The sequence below is a fragment of the Artemia sp. Qi Xiang Cuo genome, chromosome 13, assembly GCF_049724085.1.
Source record: "Artemia sp. Qi Xiang Cuo chromosome 13, ASM4972408v1, whole genome shotgun sequence".
Classification (NCBI taxonomy): domain Eukaryota; kingdom Metazoa; phylum Arthropoda; class Branchiopoda; order Anostraca; family Artemiidae; genus Artemia; species Artemia sp. Qi Xiang Cuo.
In genome coordinates, this window is record NC_142806.1 from 48,327,698 (window position 1) to 48,342,427 (window position 14,730).

The following is a 14,730-nucleotide window of genomic DNA, read 5'->3' on the forward strand; positions in this document are numbered from 1 at the left end:
AATCCGCCATCATATTTGACGGATTTCAAACTGTTTTCAGAAATTCCAATTAATTTGTTTCTGTATTAAACTTTTACTATTAGTATTAACTGAAATAACTTATCCTTCGTGAATCAGCTTCAAATATCAATTTTTTTCTCACCTGACGGTTACTTTCGAAACATGTTTTTAGGCTTTCGGTTACCATGGGCTATCGCTGCAACAACGACTGCTGGGTTTTGATAATACTTAGGACGACCATATTTATTTATATGTTTAATGAAATTTTTTAAATGAAAGGTAGTTTAGTAGAATATGAACATAGACCTGAGAAAATGAATAGCGTAAAAAGAGAAGCAAAACTGTTCATAACATTAAGCAAATATTTGTATATTACATTCTAAAAAAATGCTACTCTTGAAAAAGAAAATTAAATGTAATTATATTCTAGGAGCAGCACGTTGCGTTGAAGATACTTCAGAACTTACAAAATAAAAAAGAATTTGTTCGAGAGGCCAATTTAATGATGAGTTTGGACCACCCGTACATAGTTCGCCTTATGGGCGTTTCAAAAGGACCGCCGTTACAAATGGTAAGTTGTCCATCCACAACCATTATTGTTTCTTACTATGTTGGAAAAAAATACTTACTGGTAAATTTCGATTACGATTAAAAGAACAGAAATAATTATGCGAAAGGCTAATTCAGTGATATGCTTGCATTATCCTTACATTTTTAATCGTGTTATTGGTTTCTCAAAAAGGGTAGTCTTGAAATAGCTTCTAAATTTCTAGGTAAGTTAGTTGGGGAAGGCTCGTCTTACTTTAGCGCAAAAATTGGCCGAGAAGAAAGTGGTGACAAAATCTCATATTTCTTTAAATATCGTGGTTGATGACCGATGACCAATGACCGTGAAATGAAACCTGATAGTTTGAATCGATCAAGGGAAAATACAACCATATACATTGAAAAAATTAGGAATAATTGGGATTCAGTTTTTAATTAAAAAGACCTCCATATGCGGCTGTGTAGTTTTGGTACCAGTGGGTGCCAAATTAAAAAAAGAAGAAAGTAACATGGTAAAATCAGCAAAAAATTAGCAAAATCCATGCAGTATAAGATGATGTAGTTTTCCTTTGAAGATGTGGAGACCTTTGAAGAATGTCTTTAGGGATCATGGATTTTTAATGTCTGAGATGTTATGGACAAAAACTGTTTTCAAATTTAAATAATTAGTTGTGCTTTTTCCTTGTCATGTTTCAACGTAGCAACTCTGACTGGAATGCAGGACTGCCCTAGAAACTTCAATATTTACAAACAACTAAAAGAAATATATATATATATATATATATATATATATATATATATATATATATATATATATATATATATATATATATATATATATATATATATATATATATATATATATATATATATATATATATATATATATATATATATATATATATATATATATATATATATATATATATATATATATATAAATAATTGGTAAAAGCAATAACTTAAAAATGTTTCTAGGAAGAAGCCTTTTTTATGTGAAATTATTTGTGAAAATTTATTAAGTAATACTGGGTTTATTTAAAAATAAAGTATTCATCTTCGATTCCCTGAAGCAAGCTTGTACGGGAGAAAACCCTCCTATTAAAAAAAAAAAAAAAAAAAAAAAAAAATCAGTTTCGGTATTTTAAAAACATCATTATTTTTGTTAATCTTCTTTTAAATAACTTTTTCAAATATAATGAGCCAAAAATCAACTATATAAAACATTCAATTTGAAAGATTAATTTAGTTTTAATTGAACTGTTAATAACACTCAAATATTTTGGCGGGTTTAGGGTGGGGCCGACGTTACACCTTGTTCGGTTAATTATGACTTCCTTATTCATTGTAATTTCAGCTTACTTAGGTTTTGTTCCTCTATTCGTACATTTTTTTTTAATTTATTAAGTTACGTAAGCTAATTTAAGGTTATTTTTAGTTTTAATTTGCTCTTTACTGTTTTTGGGAAAAGCGTGTTTCTTCAATTTATTACAAACTTTCGTTCCTTTTTATACATTCTGTAATCTATTTATTCATCATTTGTCTGGCTTTGACTAAAAAAAAGGAGGATCTTATATACTCTAGGAAACTGAGGAAACTTGTCTGACTTTTTTTTTTCAAATATAGGGCTTATAGTTTAGCGTCCGCTCAGAGCTTCTAATTTTCAGAGACCACTGTTTCATTTTTTTTTGGCGAAGATCGCAGATTGCGATGTATTTTTTTCTCGTGTTGTTTACAAAACATAGTTTGTTACAAAACATAATTGCGTCAGAATGACGCAATTTCTTCAAAAGCAATTCCACTTAGATGCATAAAAACATCTCCTCGGAAGGAACTAATTTTTCCCCTGTTTATATTGCCTAAGAAACTGTACGCTTTGCTAATCTCCTAAAAGGGTGAAAGCTGTATTTCGGAAGAATATAATCAAGGTCTTACCTCTAAATCAAAATATTTCCTTTACTTCGTTTTTAAGCATGGGGGCAGCGAGAAGTGTCTGTACCTTCGGATGCCGCTTGAGAGAATAGCTTTCAATTTGTTTTCTCTTTTCCTATTGCACATTATTTATACTATAAAATGAATGTATTGGTTAACAGTCTTCACCACCCCGTGACTTATCTCTCTTAATTCCAGTGACCTATCCCCCCCCCAGCTTGCTAACCCTCAGTCTGTCAATACCTTAAGGAGCAAATTGCTGCCCTAATTCCTTGTTTGTACATTCAGCAGAGTAAACACGATGTTTGTTATTCTTAATTCTTTAAAAAAATTATTTTAAAATACCCTCGTATCTGAAAAAGCCTTATGAGTTTCTTTTTTTATTCATTGTCTTTTGTAGTTAATCATTATTTGTCCCATATCTCTCGCTCTCGCTCTCTCTCTATCTTTTTCGTTTTATGTCGAATCTTGCTATCTATAGGAAGAATACAGATTGAGAAATAGGGACGTAGATTGTGAAACAAATGTATTTTCTAATTAACCTTTCTTGTTGTAACCTTAACGTCTTTGCACTTTATGCTGCTTGGGATCTTTTTCTGGATTGCACCTTGTCATTCAGTCTCTGTAGATAGAACCCGAGCGATAAAGCTGAAAGGTAACTGTTAGTTGTCCCTAATCTTCATTTCGTTTCTTTTGGTTTTGTCAGTGTTTCGATGGTTGTAAGATTGAACACACATTGTATCAATTTTGATGATTGTATCATCAAGTGCATCTTTTCATCAAAAATGAGAATGATATTTTTTCAAACGTCATAATATTTCTTACTTGGTTCGTTTTTTTTCTCCTTCTTCTTTAATTGACGGAAAAATATATAGAAATTATTTTACTATTCTAAATGGAATATATCTGACTTTCTAAAACGCACTTTTGTTAGCAAACCATAAGCTCGACATCTTAAATCGCAGCAAATGTTTAATTTTTTTCCTGTCAAAACTATTGCATATTCTGAACAATCTTGTGCCGTATTTGAAAAGGGAAAAACAATTGGAAGATATTGCAGGAGAGGGTTGAGAGTGGCTAATATTTAAACAATTCGTTGTTAATCATTGCAGTAATTTTGTTTTGTGTTGAGGCTACTATATATAAGTATGTAAGGTTGCAAGTAAATGCAAAGACACCCAATTCAAAGCCGCTTGCAATGGTTCAGAAGATTTGATATAGAGAGGGCATGGTTGTCAAAGCTGACCCATAACATATACGAATGAGACAGCAAACAGAACATTGATCAAGACAGATATACGATTTTTTTTTTGAAATACATGAATTTCTTTTAGAAATACAAATCTAAACACTAGATGATAATTTACTGACTAATACTTCTTTGTAATTTTTATGGTTAAAGCAACGCTTTACTGTCCCAGTCTTTGGAACTCTTATAAGATGTCCTTAACATAGCTTAAAGCTCCGATTTCTGTTGCTGTTTTACGTAACTTTGTACCAATTAGTTTAATACAATCAAATAATGCTTTTGTCAATATTATTATATAGGTCCTTGCTCAAGTTGTCTTGTTATCTGTAGCTGCAAGCTATCTAACATAGCTTTACGTGCTGTTTGTCAAAGCCAGCAATTCTGTTCAGCGACAAAAAAAAATCTTGCATATTTTGCCTCGTTTACTACTACTACTAATAACTCACTGCAACATCAAGCCGCCTGAGGCCAACACAGCTACGAATGCCCCTCCTCTATCCCAACCTATTCAAAGCCTCTCTCTGTACACCCTCTCAGTAAGTACTCATTTCCCTTAAATCTTTCCTTATGACACCCCCCCATCCCATTTGGGGACGACCTGTTATTGTTTGCCCCTAGACGGTTGACCGACAAGGACCATCTTTTGCAATTTGTCATCCTTCATCCACAAAACGTGTTCTAGCGATCTCACACATTGAACCATATTTTTTGTATAGCTTACTGTGAGATGTGGTAAATCAGTCGGGTACCCAAAACAATCCATAGGCAATTTCTCTGGAAAACATCAATCAAATACTGCTCCGTTTTTTGGAGGGCCCACGTTTCAGAACCATATTTAACCACTATCATCACTGTAGCTTCCAATATTTTAATCTTGATTCCTAAACTTATCGAAAAAATTAAAAAAGAAAGTAGTTAAAAAAGAAGCAGTTTGAAGAAATTAGAAATATACCATTAACTTTACTGGCGATTTGTTTGGTTTTCCTATTTTATGTGATTCTCTATTTTTATGTGAATTATTCTTTGAGATAACCTATTCCAAGTTTTCGTATTTTAGGTTGAAGAACTTGTTCCAATGGGCTCTCTTCTTGATTATCTTGTTGAACGTCCGAATCTGATTTCCCCTGATTTTGAAATACCCGTTTGGGCTAGTCAGGTTGCAAACGGTAGGTTTTATATTTTGCTGTCTTTTGGTTTTAAAAATAGCGTCTTTGTACTTTATCATTTTCGATCCACTGCCAAATCATACAACAATTTTAAAGGTATAAGTATGTATGCTACATGTACTTTTCAAAATACCCTGAAATTACGGTTGACACTCCTATGATCTTGAACTGTTCATTATTTAGATCTTGATAATATTTACTCTGTAATTCTGGAGATTACTTGAATACCATATTGTAGGGGTTGTTCAAATGTTCTATCCAAGCACGGGCGCAGATGGGAGAGATTTGCTCTGTCCTCCCGAAACCTGCGCTTCCTTTCATTTTGCCTGGTTTTTCTAATTAAATTACAAAATTGTTAAATTCCAAAATTTAATTACAGAATTCAATTAATTAAATTACAATTTCTAATTAATCAAATTAATTAAGAATTAATTAAATTATATAATTCTAATTAATCTAAACTACAAATTCTGAACTAAACTTGGCCATAGAGCCTTTCGAGGGGGAATAAGAGTATTGTATTCCATCCTGTATTTATTGGTGAATAAGACTCTGAAACTCTGAACTCTGAACAAATTCCAAATTAATTAAATTACAAATTCTATTTAATTACAAAATTGCTTATCTGTAGCTGTTACTGGCGATGATATTACAGAGAAAGAAGACAAACCAATTGTTATTTAAACTTAATATTAATGTATTCATATATCTTTTGATTTTCAAACAGTTCGTGGTAACGAACTGTAAATAAGGAGCGACCCGGCTCAATAGTAACCAAAACTCTAAAAAGCGAAATTTTGATACCAATAGATACATCAAAAGAATCAGATTTTAATGCTGATTGCAAATATATAAGTTTCATGAAATTTAATTTTACCGATCAAAAGTTACGCTCCTGAGAAAATTTGCCTGATTTTCGAAAAAAGGGGGAAACACCCCCTAAAAGCTATAGAATCTTAATGAAAATCACACCATCACATTCAGCGTATCAAAGAACCATACTGTAGAGATTTCAATCTCCTATCTGAAAAATTGTGGAATTTTGTTTTTTTTTGCCATAAGAAAGATCACGGATGCGTGTTTTTTTTTTTTTTTTTTTTTTTTAAGGGGTGATTTTATCGACCCAGTGGTCCTAGAATATCGTGGGAGGGCTAATTCGAACGGAAATTCAAAGTTGTAGTGCTCTTTTTAAGTGACTGAAAAAATGGAGGGCAACTAGGCCCCCTCCCACGCTCATTTTCTCCCCAAATCACCCGATCAAAATTTTGAGATAGCTATTTTATTCAGCATGGTCGAAAATATAATAAATATGTCTTTTAGGATGACTGAGTCCCCCAAAGTCCCCGGGGGGAGGGCTGAAAGTTATGAATTTTACCCAATGTTTACATATAGTATTGGTTATTGGGAAGGATACATACGTTTTTAGGGGGGATTTTTTCAGGTAGCAGGGGGGGGGGGGTTATGTGGGAGGATCTTTCCATGGGGGAAGGAACATTTCTATGGAGGGGGTGTGCCGGATTTCCCAGCATTGTTTAAAAACGATCAGAAATTAAATGAAAAAAAAAACAACAAGTTTTTCAACTGAAAGTAAGGAGCAACATCAAAACTTAAAACGAACAGAAATTATTACGTATATGATTGGCTTCGCCTCCTAGTCAATACCTCACTCTTTAAGCCAAAGATTTTTTAGTGCTTTCATTAGAGCTATTTATCCTAATTAACGGCCTTTGTGATTAAGGGGTCATTTTTAAGCAATCGGAACAAAATTTAAATTTCAACGTAAAGAGCGAGGTATTCACTAAAGGTCGAACTCCTTAATAAACGCATTAAAAATATCTTAATATAGATGTTTGTTATGCAAGTTAAATCGTAAGTTATGTAGATTTATTACTAATAAAAACTTTCGTAAATAAAATTAAACAACTTTCGAGAAAGCCATTTAACCAAATAAAAGTAAAATTAATATGCAAATTTTGTTTTAATTATTCATGTACGGTGAGCCAAAATCAAAACCTGAATTAATTCAAAAACGTTCAAAAATTGAATAAAAAAAGAAACAAGTTTTTTTAACTGAAAGTAAGGAGCAACATTAAAACTTAAAACGAACAGAAAGTATTCCGTATATGAAAGGGGCTTCCCCTCCTCAACGCCTCGCTCTTTACGCCAAAGTTTGACTCTGTCTCACAGCTTTATTTTTTAAAACAATAAAAAACTTTAGCGTAAAGAGCAAGGCGTTGAGGAGGGGAAAGCCCCTTTTATATACGGAATAATTTCTGTTCGGTTTAATTTTTTATGTTGCTCCTTACTTTCAGTTAAAAAAAACTTGTTTTTGTTTATATAATCACAACTTAAAACGCAACCTTTAGGAAAAAAAATTTGAAGGTATAATTTTGACGCACCCTAGCTTGAAAACTAGTGCTTTGTATGTTTCTTTTTATTATATATTTCGTGACGCTTTTGTACTATCTGTATTAATATTATCTGTGTTGCTAAGCAAAATTCTTGAAGTGGCTTCGAAAAATATCCAGGATATATCTGACTGTCAGTTCTTCTTAGTAAAATGTATTCAAGCATTTAAATTTTGCCTGATCAAGCTTATTTAGGAGTTTTTTCTTGGTTACTGTATTTGGGAAATCAGACAATTTGGGGAAAATAGACTGTCTTTATATTACAACGCAATAACAGAGTCAGTCAAACCGATAAACATAATTTGAAGAACCGAGAAACTAAAGATTTTTTACTCGAGTTTTAATCTTTGTATGCACGTCTTTCACCTTATAATTGTTTCTCTTTTCTTACAAAGAAAAGCCCAAGCAGTTACATTGACATGAAGCAACGGTAGTTCTAGTACTACTACTGCCAACTCATCATATCACCATGCTGCCTAAGACTTGACACACCTGTGTACGCTCATGCTCCATCCTGCTTATTCACAGCTACGATTTTTAAAACTATCCACCACCAATTCTTCAGTAAAATTCTAGAATATCTTCCTAATACCTTTGAAGCACCCACGTTTGAGAGCCATTCTTGGCCGCTGTCATTACTGTGGTTTCTTGTATCATGATCTTAGTTACGACTGATCTTTCTGTCTGTCTACACTTTTTTCAACATTAATGAAAAAAAGAACTCCTTTGATATCCTACTTTTTGCATCAAATATCCTTGCTAATATTGCTACCTACATAGTCGAAGCTATCCACTACGTCAAGGTATTTTAAAAGCGGAGAAAAACTTTGGAAGATGTTACATGATAGAGTAAAGATCAGTCTATATAAAAACTATCCATTGTTAATTATTACAACAATTGTTGTTTTATGAAGTGGCTACTAATCACAGACACGAGGTAGTGTTTGCCTCGGGTAACTTTGTGTGTCAAAGCCGTTTTTGATCATCAACCTTCTTACCATCTCCGAATTGCTATTTCTGTTCTTGTAAGCGGTATGAACTTTGAAGAATCTCCATCAAGATCCAAGACTGGTTGTGGACTCTACTTATTCATGCCTGCCAAATACTTGCTGAAATTCACACCCACTTTCTTCCGCTTAACTCTCATAAGTCTCTGACTGAATCGGAAGTTCGTCTTCTTTTAAACTTCTGTGCTGAAAAACTGCTGTTACCCTAAAGCAAGTTCATAAGGTCTCTGTCCATGGTTGGCTTGAAAGTTACACCCTCGTCCATTCTTGCTACCCTGTTGAAAGAATATGGGAGTCCATGGTGAATATTGTGCATATTCTTACGAATCGAAAATTCTTTGCCCAACACACTATCGTAAACATCTAGTTGACGAGAAATCCTCAAAAGTTGCATTTAACCAGAATTGTCTTTGGGAAGGATGCCGACATTCTCCTAACGTTACTTCTTTCCTTTTTGCAGCAGAAATCCCCCAAGATGAGTGGCTCGGTCACTTCGAATCTGGCTTCTCTTCGCCTGATCCCTCTCTAGAAACTAAAGTTGAACAGGAACTTGATGATTGTCTTGATGTTCTTCTTCTTCTATTTAACAGCAGGCGGGCTTTTCAGTAATACTATTTAGCCCTTTTCCTTTTGCTTCACTCTGTGGGCTACAGAGCTACTGGCTTGATTGCCTCATATTTATTAGATATTTTCAGATATCTTTCAGTAGATCTTTCGACTCTAGGAGTTTAATTATGAGATGGTAGATGTTGATTTCTATGCTCTGTGTGCAGGTATAGTTGGATAGGCTCTTGGCTGATAGTGAGATTTTGTGGTGTTTGAAGCATTTTAACACTTTACAAAGCAAGATATGTTGTGCAGACGTCAGCTTATTACATTCAAATAGGCAATGGTCAATTGTTTCATTATTCATATTACAATGCCTGCAAAGAGGGGACAGGGGAATTGAACCACTTGAATTAGAAAACTTATACGAGAATGCAAGAAAATTTAGTCCATTTGTTCCAAACCGAATTCTATGGTAAATTTTAGGAAAATACTTATTGGGAAAGGGGGAAAGGATATGATTATTCTTATTAAAATTAATATCTGATAATCTCCATCGGTAAATATCTCTAATCGGGATTGGTCTCCCACTTGGCTGGTCAATATTTATAGCATTTTTTGCTATTTCATCAAACTGATAATTACCACTTATGCCAGAGTGGCTAGGAATATACTGAAAATAAGTTCTTATGCCACTTGAAGCAAGTTTATCAATAATACTGAGACAATGATAAGTGTCAATGTCCAACTTATACTAAGGAGCTGAGGCCAGCAACTCAAGGATTGATATAGAATCGGAATGTACTATAATATTATTTGAATTTACAATCATAGGTTGGTTTTCCTTAAGGTGTTCTAATGCCATGATTATGGCATTTAACTCAGCAGACATTATATATACATTATTATATAAACTCTCTGCCATTGCAATTTTCAGGTGGGGAAGAAAAGCACCACTTGCTACCTTCTCATTCATTTTTGACACATCAACAAATATTTGGAAGTGGTTTTTATAAGTAGTTGTATTAAGTTCAGCAAATTTTTTCTGGACAAAAGCAATGGGGGTTAAATCTTTATTCCACTTTGAGAAATTTATTATGGGACTTGACCAATTCCATGGAGGGGAATGGGGGAAAGTAGGTGCAATAGACTTTGCTGGTACGAGGAACTTCTTCTGAATGTTGGCATACTCATCTGCAATGCCTCTATACATGGCTGGATTTCTTAACCAATTATATAGGGCGTGTGAGCTATTTGATTCAATTTTTGTAAGATGTTTTGTCAAGAGAAAGCTACGTCTCTCCCTTATTGTTGTTAATCCACTCCCCATAAGCAGAAACTTGGGGCTTGTGGGTTTCCTAAGACCAAATATGAGACGTATTATATCATTTTGTGTTGCTTCAATTTTTTGCATCTGGGTCTTTGCACATGCACCATAAACGATGAGCCCATAGTCAATATGGGGTTTTATATGTGATTTGTAAAACTGGAGTAAGGTTTTCTCCTTACAGCCCCAGGGTGTGGAAAAAAGTCTTTTTAGTATATTTGTTTTTTTTTATAGCATTTTTTTATTGTGTTTGAGATGTGGAGGTGGAAATTAAGTTTTTAGTCAAGCATGAGACCTAGGTAATTAATATGATTATCTTCTGGAATAGTTGTTCCATTTAGAGTTAGTTTTGCATTAACATGGTTCCGCTTTCGGTGAAATTGGATTATTTTTGACTTGGTAGGTGCAATGGGTAAATCTGATTGTTGAGAGAATTTTTCAAATTGGAAAAGTGACTTTTGCAGATTTGACTTTGCTATCTCAAAGGTTTTGCTAGATGACCATAGCACCAGATCGTCAGCATATTGAAGATTCGTGTGGGGGAGGTTCATGTCCCAGAGATATAGGGCAAAAAGGAGGCAACTGAGGACTGCTCCCTGAGGTAGGCCTTTGGTTATTGTCTTTTTGGGTGAAGAGGCTGAACCAACACAAACAATGACACTTCCCACTTCTATGAAGGATTTTATAAAAGATACTAGCTCAGGGGGTAGTCCAAGGATTGCAAGTTTGTTTAAAAGGATTTGGTGGTTCACATTGTCATATGCCCCTTCAAAATCTAGGAAAGCTGCAACTAGGACATTATTTTTTGAGAATGATTCATTTATTGCATTTGTTAGCAAAATGAAAGCATCTGTTGAGGAGTGGTGTTTCCTGAATCCAGTTTGCGTGTGAGGGATCATAGTATTTTTTTAAACAAACCAGAGGAATCTGTAATAGATCATTCTCTATTATTTTCGCCATCACAGGAGTAATCATTATGGGCCTATAGGACTCAGGGTTATCTTTGGGTTTATTTTTCTTTAGGATTGGTAGGAGGGACGAACATTTCCATATATTGGGGAACATAGAAGATGCCCAAGTGTGATTATAGCAATTTAGCAGTTCCTGTTTGTATGAAGGGGTGAGATTCTTTATCCATGTAGGGTGTATATTGTCATAGCTGCTGCTAGTTTTGGTCCTAATATGATGTATTGCATTATTCATTTCCTGGATTGAAAATCGACTAGTTATATACTCAGATCCTGAGCGTAGTTGGTAACTTGGGTTCATAGGAAATGGGGATATTTTGCTTTGATTATTTGATGTTAGCTTATTAACAAATAGAATTGCAAATAGCTTAGCTTTTTCATTATCATTGTCATAATGGGTATTATTATGTATAAGCTCATACAGGAGTGGGTTGGGGGAAGTCTTTCCCACAGATGTGGCTTATGACTTTATGTATAATTGGCTCATGTGTCTCTCTGGAGAGATTATTTGCAAAATTATTCCAGTATTTATATTTAGCATCTATTATAGTCCTTTTTAGATTAGATTCTGCTTGTAATTTTTTCAAATATGTAGTAGGTGATGGTTTTTTTATGAATGCTCTCCTAGCTGCCTTTTTGTTCTCCATTTATTTTGGCACTCATTTGTCCACCATGCTTTGGGAATGTGTTTAGGGAAGGTTTTTTTGGGTGTTATCCTGGGGATAGCTTGATTAGCTGTATTTATTAGTAAAGATGCTAAGACTTCAGCATGTGTGTCAACTGTTGTGTTTGAAATGCATGAATTTTGGGTGAAACTTGTAATTTCATCATTTAGCTTATTTTGGAACATAGACCAATTTGCTTTAGTGTTGATATATTTTGAGGTGTGTGATCGGGTTTCAGCAGGTTCATTTAGGGAGCAAACTATAGCAAAGTGGTCAGTACATAGACTATCTATTTTATTTATACAAATTTTATTCAAAATATTTAACGACACAATTTGTAGGTGAATTGTAGAGAATCTGCCACTTTTGGGGTTGAAATATGTATTCAGGTTTGGAGGGGTAGCAACAGCTAATTCAATATTATTTGAAGTCATATGCGCAATCCATTTACAAGGTTTATTTGATGGTTTAGTCCCTCCAAAAAGGCTGTGGGCATCGAAGTCTGCAAATAATGATATTTTTTAACATATTAGAATTATTTATACAATTAAAGAAATCCATGGCATCTGTAGTTTGGCCATTAGGGTTATAAAAGCTTATTATGTAGGTTTTTGTATTATTCAGCCAAACACTGATACCAATTGCATCAACATCATTAGCAAAATCTGGAAAGTTGATGCCACAGAATTTTATATTATTTTTAACTATTAAAGCTACTCCACCTCCTTTTCTCTCTGATGATCTATCCTTTCTCAGGATAGTATATCCGTTGATTTTGGGTTAAATGAGTGTCCTGGAGGCAAGCAATATTAATGGAATTATTATTCATTAAAGATATTAGTTCATTTAGCTTATTTTTTGTGAGTGATCTTACGTTCCACTGGAGTATTGATATGTGTTGTGTTGTTGATATATTTTTCATATGACTGTGTATCAATGTTCAGCTTTGTTAATAGTAAAGCGAGATCTTTTTTTTTGCTTGAATGAGCATATCATCAGGGATGTAGATTTTTGCCAATTCTGCAATGATTTTTGTTTTCTGTCGTTGATGTATATTCATGGCCTGAACTTCATTACAGTTTAGAATGAATAAGCATATATTTGGGGATTACACGTTCAGTTGTGCATCCTGTTTGTCAGTTAAGGGATTAATTCCTGGTAGTGTTACTGGTTTGTTTCTTCTTGGGAGAGGGAGCCAGGCTGACCACAACTCTCTGGGCAAGGAGGATTAGGGACTTAATATGTATTTCGTATCGTGAATCGATCTAGTGGGCTTCGAACATGTTGTTTGATATGGGGTATGGGATACCTGGAGGGCGTGTGACTTGGGGTTTTGGTTGGTATCATTGAAGGCTGTATTTGGTCTTTTTGGTTAGCATGTTCTTCCATTGCTGCAAAGGGGTATGGAATGGCGTTCTATGTTGCTATTTGGAGTGTTAGTGCTTTTTTCTTATATGCAGGGCATAGTGATTTATTGGTAGATTCATGTGGGCCTTTGCAATTGATACATGTAGGCTGAGTGTAGTTGCAAGTTGTCAACTCTTTAGGATAGAATGCTTTACAATTACTACACTCTAGAAGAATTTCATTGCATTTGTTTGTTGTGTGTCCCAGTTTGAGACACTTCTGACATTGGATAGGCTTTGGTTTGTATTCCTTGTGTAGTTTCATTTGCCAACAAAGTGACGACTTTTCTGGGATATTAATTTTTTCCTTTATCTCAAATGCGAAACATCAATTTGTTTTTAGGCCATTAGAGCTATATTTACCAAGTTGGGTAACTTCCTCAATAGGGAGTGGGCTTCAGGATCTATCTTAGAGCCCTTCTTTTAACTCCTGAATTGGTATTTCTAGGGGAACATTATAAACTACTATTTTTGTGGGGGATTCTTTTGGGTTCCATTTAGATGCATTAATTGGGGTATTCAGAAGGGATTTTAGATTAATTATTGTGTCTGCTGATTTCTGATCTTGGACAGCTATTAGCAGAGATCCATCACGGTGAATATTAAGAGAGAACATTGATTTTATCAATTTGAAAATTGCAACTCTTATTGCAGCAGTCTTTTTTATTTCAAAGGGGGTAATAGGAGAAATTTTAAGGTAAATTCCTAATTTTTGGGAGGGAGGATCTTGGGCAGGGAGAGGGGAAATGCTTTTGATAGGGGAGTTTTTTTTCCTTTTTTTAGAGCTTCTAGAAAGGACCTCTTGAAGCCCACTATCATCATTTATAGTGACATTAGCCCCTACACTAATCATTGTCCTATTCTCAGAATTGGAGCTATCATGTGAACTTTGTGATAGTCTGCTTGACCAGCCAATATGGGTATCAGTTTCACTGGTATTTGGGGTGTGATCTGGGGTTAGTTTTTTTTTGGAGGACTTCTAAGCATTGCCTATTGGAATAAGCTTTAAACTAAAACAAGAAAGGATATTACAATTATAACAAACCGTCTGCACTCTACTGTGGGGAAAAATTCAGGATCAAAAGAAACACCACAGTATGGCCCTGAGGAGGATTTGAGCACGATTGGTTCGGTACAACTACTGATTAAATGAGATAATAATTCACAAGAAATTTATTTTAAATTTCTTAAAATGTTGCTATGTTCTTGGATCGGAAAATTTTGTTGTTTCTTGTTCTTCTGGTGGAAAAGTGATTAACTGCCCAAAACAAAAATCCCATGATATTGATGGAGTCAGCGCTCTGCAAACGAAAGCGGTGGTCGTGCTCTGGTGGAGCATTTGAACCATCTTGTGTAGGTGGTGTTCGTTCAGGGAGTCGTATCTTTAACCTTTTGGAAAAGAGATCTTAGTTCCACCACCCCAAGATTCAGGTAAACCCATATCCTTATGCACTTCATTCTGATCTATTATTATTTCCCCAATACTCTGCAAACTTTTTAAATTATTATT

General features: G+C 34.3%; 1 protein-coding gene across 2 annotated transcripts in view; it reads left to right on the forward strand.

The window, feature by feature from the left end:
- Positions 1-14,730, forward strand: part of Shark (SH2 ankyrin repeat kinase) — a 130,498-nt gene that overhangs the window by 89,333 nt on the left and 26,435 nt on the right. For both annotated transcript variants that reach the window (XM_089098685.1, XM_089098686.1), the window contains 2 exons: positions 431-571; positions 4,785-4,893. In XM_089098685.1, coding sequence (XP_088954811.1) covers positions 431-571; positions 4,785-4,893 — 250 coding nt within the window. The remainder of the gene's footprint in view (positions 1-430; positions 572-4,784; positions 4,894-14,730) is intronic.